Source organism: Mustela nigripes, chromosome 17 (genome assembly GCF_022355385.1).
Source record: "Mustela nigripes isolate SB6536 chromosome 17, MUSNIG.SB6536, whole genome shotgun sequence".
Classification (NCBI taxonomy): domain Eukaryota; kingdom Metazoa; phylum Chordata; class Mammalia; order Carnivora; family Mustelidae; genus Mustela; species Mustela nigripes.
In genome coordinates, this window is record NC_081573.1 from 7,316,047 (window position 1) to 7,333,668 (window position 17,622).

General features: G+C 60.7%; 1 protein-coding gene across 2 annotated transcripts in view; it reads left to right on the forward strand.

Moving 5' to 3' along the window:
* Positions 1-15,170, forward strand: part of STRN4 (striatin 4) — a 25,397-nt gene extending 10,227 nt beyond the window's left edge. The window contains exons 5-18 of one of the 2 annotated variants that reach the window (XM_059383744.1): positions 1,441-1,638; positions 3,665-3,806; positions 6,503-6,662; positions 7,215-7,328; positions 7,670-7,785; positions 9,353-9,528; positions 9,613-9,660; positions 9,992-10,113; positions 11,234-11,401; positions 11,569-11,709; positions 12,146-12,244; positions 12,391-12,477; positions 13,715-13,949; positions 14,203-15,170. In XM_059383744.1, coding sequence (XP_059239727.1) covers positions 1,441-1,638; positions 3,665-3,806; positions 6,503-6,662; positions 7,215-7,328; positions 7,670-7,785; positions 9,353-9,528; positions 9,613-9,660; positions 9,992-10,113; positions 11,234-11,401; positions 11,569-11,709; positions 12,146-12,244; positions 12,391-12,477; positions 13,715-13,884 — 1,741 coding nt within the window. In that variant the 3' untranslated portion in view covers positions 13,885-13,949; positions 14,203-15,170. The remainder of the gene's footprint in view (positions 1-1,440; positions 1,639-3,664; positions 3,807-6,502; positions 6,663-7,214; positions 7,329-7,669; positions 7,786-9,352; positions 9,529-9,612; positions 9,661-9,991; positions 10,114-11,233; positions 11,402-11,568; positions 11,710-12,145; positions 12,245-12,390; positions 12,478-13,714; positions 13,950-14,202) is intronic. The other variant, XM_059383745.1, reaches the window with a different exon arrangement.
* The last annotated feature ends 2,452 nt before the right edge of the window (positions 15,171-17,622 follow it).

Below are 17,622 nucleotides of genomic sequence, written 5' to 3' on the forward strand. Positions count from 1 at the left end.
GAATGCAAGAGTTATTGGGAAACACAAAGAAAATCACTCATAATTCCACCACCCAAGGAATCTCATGCCCCTGTAAACATTTTGGCGACTCTGGGGGGGCTGTGTGTGTGTTTTATAAAAGCAGGTGCGTGTTTCTCTGTGTCTTCTACTGCCTTGTTTTCTCAAAGTGCTGTGGACGTCTTTCCACATAATTTAGTTAGGTTGCATCATCGTAAGAGCTATGGGGTCGTCTGTCCCATGGATGACCGTCACCTTCCATAGCCAGTCACTGCTCAGACATCATCCCATTGAAGATGCTTCCATAGCATGACAAGCACCAGGAAGGTTGTTTGTCCCTATCCCCGCTTTCCCTAAGCCAAGTGTCCGGAAGCTTGCCTTAACGATGGAACGGTTCTATAGGCAGCACTTGCCGGGGTGCCTGTTACTGCTGCGTACGTGCATTGATGCCTGGTGGAAATTCCCACGCGGCAGTATTCCCCCCAACACAGAAAGGCAGGGAGGGCGTGTGCTGGCAGGAGATGACACAGCTGGTAAGTGAGGGGGTCTGAGATGTGACCTCGGGCACTTGGCCCTCAGAGCCCAAGCTCTTCACCACCGTGTTCCCCTGCCTCTCCTCGGCCCCAGGCAGGCACACGGGGTGACACAGCAGGTGAGGGCAGGTGTGCTCCAGCCTGTGAGAGGTGGGTTCAGGGGTCCCAAAGGGACCAGGTCATGGTAAATGTAAAAGGCTTCTGAAGGGCCGGATATCCATAATTAATTTTTTTTCCCTGTTTGTAACTTTTAGACCTGTCCCAGCTAGCTTTCATTGTTTGAAATTGTGAAAGTAATAAATGCTCATTTGTAGAAGCGAGTAGAGTGAACTGTAAAGGTCGCTCTTACGTCTCTAATCCCTTATTCCAAAGGTCCAAGGTCACTGCTGGTGCACCGAGTATGTATCTTTCCAGGCCTCATGGGGGGCACGTTTCAAATATGTGTTTGCGTGTGGCCTGTACTTGTACACACGTTAACTCGTTTTTTGTTTTTTTTTTTTAGTTTTTTAAACAAACATGAATTGTGTGGCTCTCATAACTTAGGATTTTTGTTAAGCTGCTTATTGTGGCCATCTTGGCCCTGTGCCTCTGTTATTTTCTGCTTCGTGTCCCCATCAGTCATTTGCGGCCACAGTCGTCCGCAGTGGGCATGTAGCGTGGCTCCTGTGTCTTGGCTTTTCCGTACGGCATCCCCACTAGCATCTGTGTGACCGCATTGTGCCTGTATGTAAAGGTTTACCCTGGAAATAGACTTGAAAGTGACGCATTGGGGCCTGGGGTGCTTATTTAAAACACAGGCATGTAGTCTTAAATTGCTTCTCCAAAAAGCCTGTCCCCGTTTGCCTCAGCCCCTATCTGATATAAAGAAACCAGGAGACACCCGAGCTGCCCTGGTTCTGTCTCCCTGCAGGTACCTGGAAGAGGTGGGCTACACGGACACCATCCTGGACATGCGCTCCAAACGCGTGCGCTCCCTTCTGGGCCGCTCGTTGGAGCTCAACGGGGCCGTGGAGCCCAGCGAAGGGGGGCCCAGGGCCACGCCAGGTCCTGGGGGGCTCAGCGGTGGGGAGTCACTGCTGGTGAAACAGATAGAAGAGCAGATCAAGAGGTGAGCGCTTGGTGCGTCCTGACAGGCCCGGTCCTCTGTTGCCCCTCCTCCTGGTGATGGTCAGTGTCATAAAGTCAGCAGTGCTCCCGGGTGCTGCGGTGGCCACTTCCTTCCTGAAGCGTACTGTGGGCTGGTTTGTTCCAGAGCCCTCAGTCCCTTCGCTGTGGGATCCTTGGATCCTGTTCTGGGTCCCCCTGCGTGTCCTCTCCCATGGCATCGTGTTCATGCCCATATCATGCCGCAGCTCATGCCCAGCCCAGCCCCCCTCCGGAGGCTTAGGCCTTACACTGCTTAGCACATGGAGTGTCTCAGCACATGGAGGTTGGCCCTGGGTAGTGCGCTGGGGTCCAGTGGGGAGCCAAAATGCATGGCCGCCGGCCCAGGGACTTTTCCTTGTTCCTTCTCTTTTCCGTAGTTGTTACTCGTCAAAACAAGTCATTTAACGATTGCTGATGTTCAGTGCTGCAGGGAAAGGTGGAAAGGAGGAAGGACAGGGACATGGGCAATGGTGAGGGGCATTCTTCACGGAGGTGACAGTGGGCCGAGAACCACAGGAAAGGGGAGAGGAGGCCACACAAGTATTAGAAGGAGAATATTCTAGGCAGAAGGAGTGATGATTGTTAGGGTTCTACTTGGCACGTTTAGGAGCCCACAGCGAGTGAGCACATGGGGCTTGTGGTCTGTGGTGAGGTTGAAATCTCGGGAGTCAGATCAGATTGGGGCTGGAGCGGCCGCGATAGGCAGTTTGGAGTCTACGAGTTGTGGGAAGCCCGTGGTTTTGAGCAGGGGTGTGACACAGTCCGATGTGCTGGTTGGCTTGGAGAAGGAGGGTCCCTGGGGCCAGAGCGGGAGCCTCCTGTGTCTGCAAGACGTGGTGGATGTGAGTGGCGGAGGGCCTCTCCGCAGGTCTGCTTTTTAAAGAAATGGATGTGGGGGAAAGGAAGGAAGCGAGGGGGTGGCTCTGGGGTTTGGTCCAAGCAACAGGAGTGGCGTTGATTACAGTGGGGAGGGTGAGGGGTGGAAGGAATAGCAAGGGGCCTGTCGGGGGCAGGTGGTTTGTGGTGCTGGGTCACCCCCAGAACAAGTGATGAGCCGCCAGCCTGGAGCTCGACCGGGGGGCGTGGGGGGAGCGCTGCAGTCCGAACTCCCCTCCAGTTCACCAGTGTGCAGGTGGGATCTGAAAGCTGGAGGCATAGCACAGGAGGCTGAGTGGGAGTGGGGGGCCAGGATTGGGGAGTGGGGGGCACCTGAGCATACGTGCTCCGCCAGGAGGCTGTGCGCACGGTGGCTGGGGAGGGAACACCGGAGAGATCTGTCCTCCGAGCAGTGACCGTGAGCAGTTGGCAAGAACCGTCTAGAGGACCGACCTAGTGGCAAGAAAGAGATGTTTCATTTATCTGAACTTCGAATTGCACCTGCGTTTCTACCCTGGACTCAGGTTTGTCAGATATGTCCTTTGCTAAGATTTGTCATACGGTTGGAGGCATTGGACAGTCGGCCAGAAGTGAAAACGGGAGGCCATCTGTCAGTTAGGAGGGGACAGGCTCATTGACGGCGAGGCTGGCAGTAGGGGCACAAGCATTTGCGAAGTGACCAGTTCCTCTTTCCCGCCGGGCGTGTCTGCCACTTGTCTGACCTGCGCCGGGGTTTGCCCGGGCCGTGGGAAAGTGGGCTGTCGAGTCAGTGGTGCTTTCTCGGCTGCTCTCCTGACTCAGCACTGGCTCAGCACGTGCCCACGGATGCATGGTCAGGCCGGGGCTCGTGCTCCGGGCCTCAGAGCCCAGGAAGGAGGGGCCCGGTGTGGGGTCCGAGCGAGGGTGTTCTTGTTGGGGTGAGTGTGTGTCAGGAGGAGGCTGGGACCTGTGCCCCCTGTGTGATTGGGGTCCAGGCTCCTGTGGGGTCACAGTGGACTCAGCCCTCTTAAGAGTGGAGTCCAGGCTCTGGCCATGGCCCCTCGGCACCCTCCCATCTGAACTTTGTCACCTAGTGGGACTAATGCCCCCCTCTGCCCCCATGTCGTGGGCAGGAATGCGGCCAGCAAAGATGGCAAAGAGCGCATGAGTGGCTCGGTGCTGGAGCAGATCCCCTTCCTGCAGAACTGCGAGGACGAGGACAGCGACGAGGACGATGAGCTGGACGGCACACAGCACAGGAAGCCGCGCGTGAAGGTGCGCCCCCTCCCCTCTGCCCTCCGCGGGCACAGAGTTGCCCCTGAGGGTGCTCTCTGGGCTCCCTTCATGGCCCGGTCTGTGTGGCCTGACTCTGTACCTTCCCAGGGTCCCTGGCCCCTCTCGGCCAAGCCCCTGCCTCAATGCTGTGTCAGGGCCGGCCTGTCCCTCCCCACCCATCTTCTCCCGTCCTCCCTTCAGCTCACACGTTCCCCAGAGGCCTGGACCTTCCGGCCTGGGCTGGCCATGCGCTGCCCTCTCACAGCGTGCTCCCTTGGCCTAGCCTCATCACTGTTGGCGTTGAGATATTGTTGGGGTGGCTGTAGCTCTCTGTCTTCTCCCTCAGTAGACCGCGAGCTCTGCCAGGCAGCGACTGGGGGGTTTCCTTGCTCTTCTCTCCCCAGCACCCAGAATGCATGTGGTGGGGCCCTGGGTTCAGTCTGGGGCCAGGATGGGGGTCCCATGGGGACTTTGTAGGCGCGAGTGTCCTGTCTGTTCTTGTGTCAGGACCTAAGCCCAGGGCCACCCTGCAGGGTAGAGTGCAGATCTAAGCGTGGCTTCACGGTAATGGCTTCCACTGTGCTTCACCCCTGCTTCTCAGCTTCCCGAGCCACCGTGCTGCTGCTGCTGTTCAGTGCCACTAGCCTGAGGCATGGCCTAGGCTGCTCTGGCCAATAAGTGTCAGTTTGGGCCTTGTGGGTCTAGCCCTGAGCCAGCAGCAGCAACGTGGAGACAGAGGTCCAGTCCCTGGCTTGGCGGAGCTTGTGGCCAGCGGCATGCCCATGCAGGGACCCTGTGTGTGGCCTTCCCATCAGAACCCCTCCCTGCCTCCTTCCGCCTCACCATAGCACCCCTCCTCCAGGCAGCCCTCTCTGACCTCTCACCCAGACCACTCTGGGTCTACCCTGCCTGGTGCCCCATGGCTGTGTGGGACCAGCCTTGTCTCCAGTGTCCCCAGTATGGCTAAGCACAGGGTCCCGCCTGGTATGGGTGCTCAGGGAACACACAGAGCCAGCGTGCTAGAGCTGGGTTATGGGAAAGTCGGGATGGTGCTGAGTCTGGGCCTCTACCCCTGTTCCTGCTCCTTCCCACCCCTGTTGGGATTTTCACTCCTTTCTCAGTCCTTACCTCATCCTCATCTGGGAAGCCTGCCCGCTCCTCTCTGCTCCTCCCAGTGGAGATGATCGCTGGCTTTCCGTGCTCCCTTAGGCCTTTGACTGTCACCGTTCTTGTCCCGCCGGCCCAGTGGGGTGGCTTATTGTGCAGGGGTCCCAAGGCCCCCCAGGCCCCCTCTCACCCGCAGACCTGCAGTGATCAGGCAGATTCAAAAGGCCTGCGAGAGTGGCCGTTGGTCTGGCACTTTGGGCATGTGATTCTGTCTGAGCTGCAGTTTCGGAACCCTTGCCTCTGGGTTGTTAAAGATTTAATTAACATGAACTCATGCCCAGAAAGCCCTTTGCTATGCTGGGTCTGGCTGCACCGAGTGCTCAGGGATGGCAGCGTGAGCCGAGCCGGGCACAGCGGGCAGAACAGGGGTACTCAGGAACCCTGTCTTGTGGACCCGGGAGGACGCCTGTTACGCTGCCGTGCTCCTCTTGAGCCCGAAGCCCCCATTGCCTCTCCGGGCATGCTGGCTGAACCTGGACCCCGGCTCTTCCACGGGGAAGGAAGGGCAGGTCACTGTGTCCTGTCCCTCTCCCTCCTGTCCTCCCACAGAGGCTGGCCTCTGGATGCCTGAGCGGTTTTGACTGCAGTCCTGGCTTGGACTGCTGAGCCTGTGGGAGGGTGAGCCGCGCCCTCGAGGAGCTTGTGGTCTGAGTGTGGCTGGTCCTGGGGGTGCCCGGGCCTCGGTCCAGTTAGGGAACGCTGAGGAGAGACAAGCTTCCCCTGAAGAGGCAGCGTTTGAGGCGGGGGTGGACAGAGCCCCAGTGTAGGGAGGGGGTATGTTCATAAGCCAACACTTGAAGCAGAAGTCAGCATTCGAAACTGTTAGTGAGAATTCTGGGGTTCCCTTAAGCCATTTTCTGGCTTAAGAAACACAGCTTCTGGGCGCCTGGGTGGCTCAGTGGGTTAAGCCGCTGCCTTCGGCTCAGGTCATGATCTCAGGGTCCTGGGATCGAGTCCCGCATCGGGCTCTCTGCTCAGCAGGGAGCCTGCTTCCCCTCTCTCTCTCTGCCTGCCTCTCCGTCTACTTGTGATTTCTCTCTGTCAAATAAATAAATAAATAAAATCTTTAAAAAAAAAAAAAAAAAAGAAACACAGCTTCTGGGTGGCCCTTTGTGTACGATGTGGTGACATCAGGCAGAACATGTCACTGTGGAAGGCTGTGCGTGAAAGGCATCCATGTGGGGAAGTGCGGGTGCCATGATGCCCCAAAACCCCAAGTCTGAGCGGGGGTCCCAGTGCACACATCGAGGCACACGGGAGGATGGGTTCCTAGCGCTGGGGCTGGCAAGGAGCTGCCTCTGAAGGCGCCCAGCAGGGGGAGCACGGCAGCCCTGAGTGTACTGAGGGGGGCCCTGCGGGGGGGTGGGGGGGCGCTCTGGGAGAAGGGAAGCAGGGCCGCCCCTGGTGCAGGACGGTTCTGAGCAGGGCAAAGCCAACGCCGGGAGCCCTGGCTTCTCTGCCCTGGAAACCCGTTGGGCTCAGGCTCCCAGCCAGAGCCTCCTGACCTGTCTGGCTTTTTCCATGCGCAGCTGCCCTCCAAGGCCCTGGTGCCTGAGATGGAGGACGAGGATGAGGAGGATGACTCTGAAGACGCCATCAATGAGTTTGATTTCTTGGGCTCAGGAGAGGAGGGGGAGGGCTCCCCGGACCCTCGACGGTGCACTGGAGAGGGGACCCACCACGAGCTGGGTAAGTGGCGGGTTTCCTGGCCAGCCTTCCTCACCGGGCGAGGCAGCTGCTTCCTGCTCCGGAGTCTCCACCGGACGGATACGCTTCCTGAGAGGAGGCTGGCCCAGGAGAGCAGGAGGCCCATACCGTGGTGGCCAGGCCCTCACCCCTTCCCTGGAAAATCCCTGCAGGGGTGCAGCAGCCCAGCTTTTCCTGGAGTGGGGCCTCCAGCCCTCCCTGAGAGTGGCTAGTCCTTGGTGGCCTGCAGGGAGGAAGAGGATGAGGACCCTGTGGGGAGAGGCAGACAGGGCAGGGCCGCACCTTCCTCCTGCCCCGTGACTCTGAGCTGTGAGGCCCTCAGTGGTCACGTAGGATGGCTAGGGACTTGAGGCTCCTGCCATGCTGGGACTGACAGTAGCCCCAGCTCAGTCTGTCGTCTCCGCCCATCCCCCACTCCCACCTTGAGCCCTCTGTGGGATTAGCCCTTCCTGGCTGCCCCACATTTGCAGGAGGGGAGGCTGGTGGCTGGGTGGGTTAGTGGGCAACTCCAGCCCTTTGCTTTTGTTCCCCCAGAAAGCCGGCGGGTCAAACTCCAGGGCATTTTGGCCGACCTTCGGGATGTAGATGGGCTGCCCCCTAAAGTGACTGGTCCCCCTCCTGGCACACCCCAGCCCCGGCCACACGAAGGTAAGAGGCCCCTCCCCAAAGCCCGGTCCCCTGGGGCCCACGGCAGAGGGGGAGCTGCAGAGCTAAGCCCAGAGCTTCTGTGGCCTCAGGGTCAGAGCCTGGCCTCTAGTCTGCAGCCTCCCTGTCGCAAAAGTTCGTCTGTCTGTCTGTCTCCCTTTTCTCGTCTGTCCTGCCCTGTCTGTCCGTCTGTCTCTCCCTGTCTCTTTCTTTCCAGCTGTGATTCTTGATCTTGTGCTCTCCCTGTCTCTCTGACTTCTTGCTTATCTCCCTTTCTGCCTCTTTCTGTCTTTCTCTCTCTCTCCCTGCCCCTCTCTGCCCCCGCCCTCCCCTACCCCTACCAGGTTCCTTTGGCTTCTCCTCAGACGTTTTCATCATGGACACTATCGGGGGCGGGGAGGTGAGCCTGGGGGACTTGGCAGATCTCACCGTTACCAACGACAACGACCTCAGCTGTGATGTAAGTTCTTGGGTCCCCCCCCCCCGCGGGTCCTCACTGGGCGTCCCGCATCATGCCTGCTCTCGCTGAGCTCTGACTGGGTGCCCTGCCTGCGCTTGGCCCCCTTGTGGGAGGGTGCTGTGAGGTCATTCGGCAGCTCACCCTGGTTTACCAGGAGTTGTGGACATGGCCGGGGGGTGCAGGGCTTGAGGGGGTTCCTGAGGTACGGGACCTGGTGCCCGGCTCCTGCAGGTGCTGCACCCTTCCACCCCGGCTTATGTGCGTCCGGCGTCCAGGCCCCCCACGGGCTCAGTGCAGGGCGAGGGGGCAGCATCTGAGGAAGGGGACCGTGGGGCGGCACAGCGCAGGGAAGATGGTCTGTTGGGGGGGGGGGGGGGGGGCACTGAGCTGACTTGTGCAGCCAGAAACCGCAAGAGCAGGTGCGAGCGGGGCTGGTGGGCAGAAGGGCCAGGAAGGAGGTGTCAGGGCCAAGTGTTCGGAGCCCAGCACTCGCAGCGGGCCCTCTGGCCATCTGGGATTCTGTGCGTCAGGTGCGCGTGTGTGTTTCCCCGTGGCAGAACAGCTGCCACAGCCCTTAGCCAGATCTTGAATACTTGGTGACCCCAGCAAGGTTGGGGCACGGCTGTGGGATGCCCGGAAGGCAGGCTTCCAGGGTGCAGGCTTTGGGCAGGGGTGTGCCCGTGAGGGCATACCCGCACAGCGGCGGAGGCTCAGGGGTGACGGCACAAGTGGGGACCGTGGGGGGTGGAGTCCACGTGAAGGGGTTGGTCAGGTGTGAATAGGACACCGAGTCTCTCCTGACATTCTGCTCGTCCTCTTTGCCAGCTGGTTGCCCCTGGGTTCCCCCCCAGAGAGTCCACCACTGTCCACCAGGGCCTGGGCAGTGTCTCTGGCACACACACGCACCCCTCCCCCGCAGGTCACTGGTTCTGCTCCCCATTCTCCTCCCACTGTGTGGACCTGTCCCCATTTCCACTCCCCAGCATGTGCTCTGCATGCCCTTCTCTTTCCCTGAGAGGCTTTTCTCCACCCCTTAGCCTTCCTCAGCCACCCACATCTTCCCCGGTCCGCGTCTTTTCCCTGCTCTAAACCCTCCTAGGCTCCCTGTTTCCCTCGGGGTGAGATGCAGGTTCCCGGACGCAGCTCTGGCCTCAGCTCTGGCACACGCGGTGTCCTTCCTCAGTCAACTCGCCTGATCTGGTTAAGGCCTGCTCCTTTGGTGTCTTCTCAGGAAAGCCTCACTCATGGCCACAGAGCCAGCCAGGCTGCTTGGGCACCTCTTCCCGGTCCGTTTTTAATTCCTAGCGCTGCTCAGAGTTTATAGTCCCGGGCACTGGGGGGCGATCTGACAGTCTTCCCCGAGCCCCCTCTGAGCTGACTGCCCCGAAAGCAGCTTGTGCCTGCACTCTGTAGGACTCAGTGAGCGAGGGGGGCTGCAGGCGGGGAGCCCGGGGCTGGAGGCTATTTGGGGGTGCTCCACGGGGCTCTGGCTGATTTGACATCCTGGATGCCAGTCTGTGTCTGCGGGAATGCGGGGGCACTGAGGTAGCTCCCCCCCTTGGCCCAGCTCTCTGACAGCAAAGATGCCTTTAAGAAGACGTGGAACCCCAAATTCACTCTCCGCTCACACTACGATGGCGTGCGCTCCCTGGCTTTCCACCACAGCCAGTCTGCCTTGCTCACTGCCTCTGAGGACGGCACGCTCAAGCTGTGGAACCTGCAAAAGGCTGTCACAGCCAAGAAGTGAGGGTGCAACCGAGGGCTGGGAGGGGGATCTGGGTTCAGGGTGAGGAGGGGCTCTTGGTGACGCTGGGCTTCCTCCCGCAGGAACGCTGCACTCGATGTGGAACCTATCCATGCCTTCCGGGCTCATAGGTAGGGCAGTGCCCCTGAAGGGAGTTTGGCCCCTGGCCTGCCCACTGCTACCTCAAGGGGGCCCTCTGCACACGCACCCCATTGCTCCTGGTGCTCTGCAGACTGAGGTGCCCCATAGCTGGTTCTCAGCCTAGCCTTTGGAGTTGGAAACGGGCCTGAGGAGATGGGGGAAGGCAGGCCTGGGGGGAGGACAACCAAAGCCCCAGATGCTGAATTCCTTTTGGCCATCCTTGAAAAATCTGGCATAAGGCTTGAAGGTCCCATGCAGGGGGCCTGGGGAGGGGTGAGATTGAGTGTTTCATCGCCCCTCCACCACCTGTGCGTCCTGCAGGGGCCCTGTGTTGGCAGTGGCCATGGGCAGCAACAGTGAGTGCTGCTACAGTGGGGGGGCGGACGCCCGCATCCACAGCTGGAAGATTCCAGACCTCAACATGGACCCCTACGATGGTTACGGTGAGGACAGCTCCCTCCACCCACCTGCTCACTGTGTCCATGGGAGCCCCTGCATTCCCCCTGCATCCCCCTGTGCCTGACCGTGTGCCCCAACCCAGGGTAGCATGGAGCAGAGTGTTTATTTCGTGATGGGGGTCGGACAGGCTGAGGCAGGAAAGAGATGGCCTGGGGGGACTGCCTTCCAGGGGACCTGGGGGGTGAGCTACCCAGCCCATGCACGGCGGGCTCTGGCGGTGCCTTCTGGGGGCTGAGCGCAGGGAGGTGGCAGCGAGAAGTCGAGCAGGGAGAGGGGAAGTTAGTTGGGTGGGGCTGTAGGGAGTCTGCACGATCCTTGGTATACCTTTAACAGCTAAGTGCAGAAGTGACCACACTCGTTTCTGTTCAGTGTCTGTCCCGTCCCTGGTGATGGTTCTTTCGATAACTCTCTTAATGACACACACGGCTGTGTGGCATTTTGTCAGGTGGAGTTTAAAGGTCTGTATCTCCCCTTGAGGATCTTACGCTGTTTTCCTCAAAAACAGTCCCCACCCTGTGAAAGGTCAGGGGGTCAGTCCCAGGGAGTATGCGCTCTGGGCCAGGCAAGCTGCCCCACACTGGGGGTCGGTGGGGCCTGAACAGAGCGGCCCGTGCGGACTTGAGTGACCAGGGAGGCAGGGCTTGTGCCTGGGGCCGGGCCAGGGGGGTGGTTAGGGGGGTTGGGGAGGGCTGCAAGGAGCATGGCCAGTCCAACTCAGAGGGTCCAAACTGCAAAGGGTCTGGGGACCCCAGAGCTACCATTGTCCCTTCTCCCCTTAACTGAGAATCACGTACCAAGCGCCTGTTTCGTGGGTCCTGTGGGGTTGGCAATAAACAGGGGGCATCCCTGCCCTCTGAGCTTCCATTCTGGGTTGCTTTTGGAGCCCTCAGATTTTTTCAGAACCACCAGTGGTCAGAGTATGAGCAGCTGGCTGGGCAGGTTCCTGTGGAGACGGCTCAAGGCCATGAGGAAGCTGGGGACGAAGCTGGGCGAATGGGGGGTCCCCAGCCCAGTCACCTGGTTCTCAGTAGAGTTGTGCTAGAGCTGGTTAGGTAGGGGCTGGCGGCCCTGACATGGCTTGTTTCCTCCCTTCGGTGTGCCTAGACCCAAGCGTGCTGAGCCATGTCCTGGAGGGCCATGGGGATGCTGTATGGGGCCTAGCCTTCAGTCCTGCCTCCCAGCGCCTGGCCTCCTGCTCTGCCGACGGCACCATCCGTATCTGGGATCCCAGCAGCAGCCCAGCCTGTCTCTGTACCTTCCTCACAGCCAGCGGTGAGTGGTGGGAACAGGCCTGGAGGGACGCCAACACCTCATGGAGGAGCCTTGTAGAGTTGGAGGCCCCAACAGGAGCATGAGGGCACAGGCTTCCCAAGTCCTGTCCTGTAGCCCCAGGGCAGGACCGGGTCTGTTAAGCAGCCTTCCCTTCCCTCTGTCCTCAGATCATGGGATCCCCACCTCAGTGGCCTTCACCAGCACCGAGCCTGCCCACATTGTGGCATCCTTCCGCTCTGGCGACACCGTCTTGTATGACCTGGAGGCTGGCAGTGCCCTCCTCTCGCTGGAATCCCGGGGGAGCAGCGGTAAGAGGGGCCCAAGTGCCCAGGGCTGGTGTCTGAGTGCCCGCAGGGCCTCAGTCCCTCCTGTGGCTTTGGTGACCCGACATCCAGTGAGCAGAGGATGGTTTCCATACCTGCTTCAGGGGATCTGGGTGGGAAGGAGAAAAGCCCCAGCTGCCACCACTGTGGCCAGCACGGGGCTCTCAGGAAGGCCAAGGGAAGAGAGATCATCAGGGACTTACCTGTCAGGCGTCTTGGAGGAGTGGGTGGCCTGTGTGGGTGGCTGTTCCCTATCCTGTGCCACCCCTGGGAGGGCGTGGTGCGCGTCTTGCAGATGAAGCACTGTGGTCCCAAGCAGGAGAGCGCCGGGCGGGGGGCAGGGCTGTGGACCGTGGTTCTCCTCTTGTCTTTGTCCTGGTCTCCCTAATTTCTCCCATGTTCTTCCCTTCTTGCCTTCTAGGCCCAACCCAGATCAACCAGGTGGTGAGTCACCCGAACCAGCCCCTCACCATCACCGCCCATGATGACAGAGGCATCCGCTTCCTGGACAGCCGGACAGGTGAGGCCCCGCCTTCCTGACCCCCGCTCCCTCATGCCCCTGGGGGGACTGCCCACGTGGCAGGCTCTCGGCATCCAAACTGGGCCTCTGCCTTCCCAGGCAAGGTGGCAAGGGACAGTAACCTGCCACCCACCCTTCCTCCCCAGGGAAATCTGTGCACTCCATGGTTGCCCACCTGGACGCAGTCACCTGCCTGGCCGTGGACCCCAATGGTGTGTTCCTGATGTCGGGAAGTAAGTCGGGACCCTCGGGGCTCCTAAGGAGAGGGTGTGTGGGAGCGGAAGAGGAGGAGACTTGGGCAATGGTCACGGAGGGTTGCTCCAGGGCTCCCTGAGGTGGGGGAGCGGGGGCAGGGGGCCTCTCAGCAAAGCATCCTGCACGCAGAGCCTCCTGGAGGCGTTTGCCTGCATCTCGGTTCACGCAGGTAACCCTCTTGGGTGGGGGTGTCGTGCCTGCCGTGTGGACGTGTCACAAAAGGGACAGACTTTGGTTACAGCGTAGTGACTTGGGTGCAGGAGTGAAGTTGGGGTCTGGGTCTTGGTCCTCATGGGGTCCTTAGCATTTGGCAGCATGTGCTGTGTGTGGATGCGGGCGCAGAAGCCCAACTCCTGTGCAGCCAGGCCCCAGAAGGATGGGGTGGCACGTGGGCAGATGGAGAAGGGGCTGTAGCTGCCCAGGGAGCTGAAGCTTGTGCACGGCTCATCAGGGAAGCCATGGGCAAGGGGCCTCCTGCCACTCGCCTCTGGTCCCCGCCGACAGAGCCTGTGGGAGGTGACGAGTGAGCCTGTTCTCCATCTGTCCTGTGATAGTAGCAGCTGATGGTAGAAGAGGTGGTCAGTGAGATCGAGTCCAGGAAGGAGAAGCTTTGGGACAAGGCCCAGGGCCCCTCTGTGAGGGACAAACAGAGCCAGCCTCTACCACAGCCGGCCCAGTCTTTCTAACACCTGAGTCAGGCCGTGTCCGTAGATAGCTCATGCATCAAGGCCCAGTCCTGTCTGCTCCCCAGTCTCGGACCACCCCCCTCCCCCACCGGCCCAGTGCTCCTACTTGGGCTCTGCCAGCCGTACCCACCTCTCGCCAGTCCTCAGAACCTTCCCTTGGCCCACCCCGCTGTCTCCCAGGCTCTTCCTCCCGATACCCCCTTGGCCATTCTGTCATCACACTGACCAGGGCCCACAGCACTGCTGAGCCCCTGCAGGATTCGTTCTGCTGTCTCGTTTCCTCCCTGCCACACTGGCATGTCAGCAGCCCCAGGGCAGGGAGCTTGGCCTGGTTGGCCTGGTACATTCACTGTGCCCCCCAGGGCTGAGTACACAGATGCCCAGTGAATGCTCGGCCACCGGATGGGTGGATGGCGGGGTGGGCATCCAAAGATGGCTGGAGAAGAGGCTGGTCCGTCCAGAGGCTGAGGGTCAGAGGAGCCAGGGTACGTGTCGGGGGACAGCCCTTTCTGCTCCCGCACCTGCGCAGGCCACGACTGTTCCCTGCGCCTGTGGAGCCTGGACAACAAAACATGCGTGCAAGAGATCACAGCCCACCGCAAGAAGCACGAGGAGGCCATCCACGCTGTTGCCTGCCACCCCAGCAAGGCCCTCATCGCCAGCGCCGGCGCCGACGCCCTGGCCAAGGTCTTCGTGTGATGCCCGCCTGGCCCCGCCCTGGCCGCCGCACTGGCTGGGGAAGGGGCCGGGCAGGTGGCGTTGAGGTGAGGGGTGGGACAGGAGGGAGGCTCGGCCTGGGTGGGTAGAAACCCCCCGCCTCCTCACCCCAAGTGGGACCTCACGTGTCCCTTCGCTTGGCCCTTCTAAAGGGTTCTGTGTCCCAGGGTGGTGGCTGAGGCACCTTGTGCGAATCATCGAGGTAGCAGCCCCTGGGCATCGTGGGGGGTAGCCAAGGCGGCCTGAGCTCTGGTACCTGGGGCATCACGCTCCAGCCTGCCTTCCTTCTCTCTACCTCAGGAGACTCCCAGCCTCCCTGGAGGCCCGGCCTCTTCCCGCCTGCCTGGGAACCTGGTGGTGCTAACGGCCCTTTCCCCAGGAGGCCATCCCCCACGGCCTGTCCTTCCCCAAGCATCCAGCCTGGGGAGCAGCCTCCTTCAGGAATCCCCCTCCAGGATGGCCTCAGGGAGTTTCCTCTCTGTTGCCCTGACGCCCAGTCCTGGTATCAGAGCTGCCGTCTCGGGTGTAGCACAGCCAAGGCTGGGTGTCCTGGGGGATCAACTTTTCCAAGATGCCAGAAGGTGCCAGGTTCTCTCTTTGAACCCCCGACTCCCCTTCTCCATCTTCCCAGACCTGAGTGGGAGCTGTGCTTGAAGGAGCCCCAGGTGCCACTACTCTGGGTACCCTGGGAAGCCATGGAAGCTGGCTGGACCCTGGGCTGTCCTCAGGGGGAGTGCCCAGCCTGGCCCACCCCAGAAGCACTCCCAGTCTCCCACCCTCCCCTCCAGTTCCCTCAACACAGCTTTCCAGACACTACCCAGCGCCTCCAGGGCCAGTAACTGCCTGGGGAATAGGTGATGCCCTCAGGGGAGGCGCCTACCCCTACCTCCCCCACCGCTCCCAGCACTCTTCCAGAGGCAGCCCCCTAGCCCCCATGGGGTCACCCATGGGGACAGATGGCCTTCTCTTGCCCCTTCTTGGGGCATGGAGGCTGGAGGGGGCCCCCGGGTCCCCCACAACTCCCTGTATATCTGTATAAATAAATGGGATGTTAATGGAGCCCTGTCCCCCACCCCCATGTCGTTATCACTGTGTGATAGTCTGTCTCCTCTCCTGGCCCTCCACTTTCTTCCTCTATTTATTTCACTCTTTTTTGGGTTCCACCCTGGGCCCTCGCGCCCCCTTCCAGGTTCCTGTTTATAAGCCCCCATCCCCCGTGCCCTGGACTTGGATGTGAGAGTTGTCTCAATAAACCCTTTGGAGTAAGATGGGTGGTGGCGCTGACTGTCAGGGGACTGAGGGGGCCAGGACTTTGGGAGATGAGTCTGGAGCTCTGCCTGGGCTGGGTGGAGCTCACGGAGGGGATATGGTGGGCTGGGGTTTTGTGGTAGGGTGGGGGGCGGGAAGAGAGGGGCCCAGAGTTTGGGCAGGGTGTGGGTGGAGGCCCGGAAATGGGGCACAGGACCGAATCTCCCGTGCCCCTCCTTTCTGTTCCTAAGTACTCCCTCCCCAGGGGCCTCAGAAGCAGCCTGGGGACAGAGCCCTGACAAGCAGATGATGTGAGGTGACAGATCAAGGCCTTCCCCTTCCCCCCACCCGCCCCCCCCATATGATGGGTGGTAGGAGGCCCAAGGGCTAGCTAGCCCCAAGCACTTCACCCCCCACCTTCCCTTCTCTCCCCATGTGGGCCTGGGCTTCCGTGGAGCCTCATCTCATATGGAGTGGGGACTGGAGACCCCGAGACCCGCACCCCAGCATGCCTCTACCCTTTGGGGAGTGGCTGCAAAGGCACCGGCTATGGAGGTGCCCAGTCCCTAGCTGCTGGTGCCTTGATGAGCCCCTACCCTCCACCAGGTCAGTTCCGCACTAACAGGAGCCAGAGCCTGTGCTCAGTTCCTCACATGCTGCTTCACTGGATCCTCACAACAACCTCAGGAAGTGAGGATCAGGAACACAAGTTACAGAAGACGAGATGGGGAGGCGCCACTCAGGGCCCCCAGCGGGTCATCAGAATCCGTAGCCAGTCCCGTGGGGCTCCCTCTGCATATTTTGGGGCTTCAGCATCCTCTACAACGGGCCTGATGCCAATGCCCACCCTCTCAGGGCCCTGGGAACATTTGAAGAAGGACGCAGGTGGCCAGATGGCCATCAGGTGAACACTGATAGGAGCCTAGCTACAAGCTCCACGTGGCCCCACTCCCCCCTCATCCTTCTGAGCTCTGAGCATCTTCCCCAGGTGGTGGTTTGGGTTTTCACTCCAGCCTCAGACTTCCTTCCCCAGCCCCCGCCAGCCCCCGGATGTGGTGGCAGAGTCACTACTGTACCGACCTCAGCTGCCCCCAGCAGCCCTTTAGCGGGAAGGGGGGGCTCCTCTCTAGGTCCCTATCCCCCACTAGCAGGGAACCCAGGAGGGCATGTGGCCTGTCTCTGCCAGAATGCCTTTGAAGCTCAAAGCCAGGCCTTGATCTCTCAGTGAAGGGGGTGGGCCTGGCAGCAGCTCTCATGGTGATCTTGGACAAGTCATTTTGTCCCTAGGGGGTTCAGTTTCCTGAATGTAAACTAAACGGCAGCCGCTCTCTCATTATTAGGTGGGAGGAGAAATCCAGCCTGAGGGGCTCCTGAACGTGCTGAAGAGCTGTTTTAGCCCAAGCCTAGCACCTCACATAGTAGTAGGTCAGCATTCAGTACTGGCTGGCTGGATGACTGAACGAACGGCCTCCTAAACACCTGAGAGCTTGAGGTGCCCACCCCTTTATGTCTAAAGGGTTCTGTGGTGGCCACCGCCTACTGAACTTAAGCCCTGTGCCACCATCTCATTAATCCCAAAAGACCGTCTGGGCACAGTCCTGTCACTGTCCTATCTAAGAAACCGGACCAGAGAGGGGAAACCACCTACCTAAAGCCACAGTCAGACGCGTGCACACTGCCCCCCGCCAACAACCAATTATCTAGAAGGTGGGATGGGTGTGCTGTCCTCCCTGGGGACCCTTTCAGCTAACCCCCCCAACCCCCCAGGTCTGTGGCTCTTCACTCTTCTGAGGCCTGGGGCAGAGTGGGGAGCTCACTGAAGGAAACGGCACCCCTGCCCCACCGGCCCTGTGTCTGAGCGGCCCTGCGCAGATAACCCAGCCCCGGCCCCTCCAGTTGCCTTCGAGCACCTCGTCAAGGCTGCCAGAGACGGGAGGCAAGGTCCTTCCCGCCCATCAGGAGGTGGCTGTCTTCCCACCCGTGTAATGGGCTACATCACAGCACCTACAGTACTGCCTCCCCTGCGCAGGGTAGGGGAGTGGGGAGGACGACGCTCTGCGAAGAGACAGGCTGAACCCAGAGGTCGCAAAGCGGGCTGGACCTGACACTGGTTTCCCACCTTTTCCCCTGCGGTGGGCGCCGGATGCAGACCAGGCTAGCCTAGACGGTCCCCTACCTTAAAGGGCCAGGCCCCTCCTCAGCCCCAGCCCCGCGACCGGTGGCTCGCCCCTCCTCTCCAGCTCAGGGAATAGTTAACTTTCCAGACCTGGGTGTGTTGGGGGAAGGAATCAGTCCCGGATCCCTACCGGGTATCTCGCACCCCAGACACCCGGACCCGGGCGGGGCTGGTGACGCCCCCGACTCGGAGGTGACGGGCCCGCCCTCCCCTTCCGCCCCCGGCCCCCACCAGGCTCCGCCCCTCTCCAACGTCACCGAGGCCCGCGCGGATTGGCCGACTGCGCCATAGCTCCA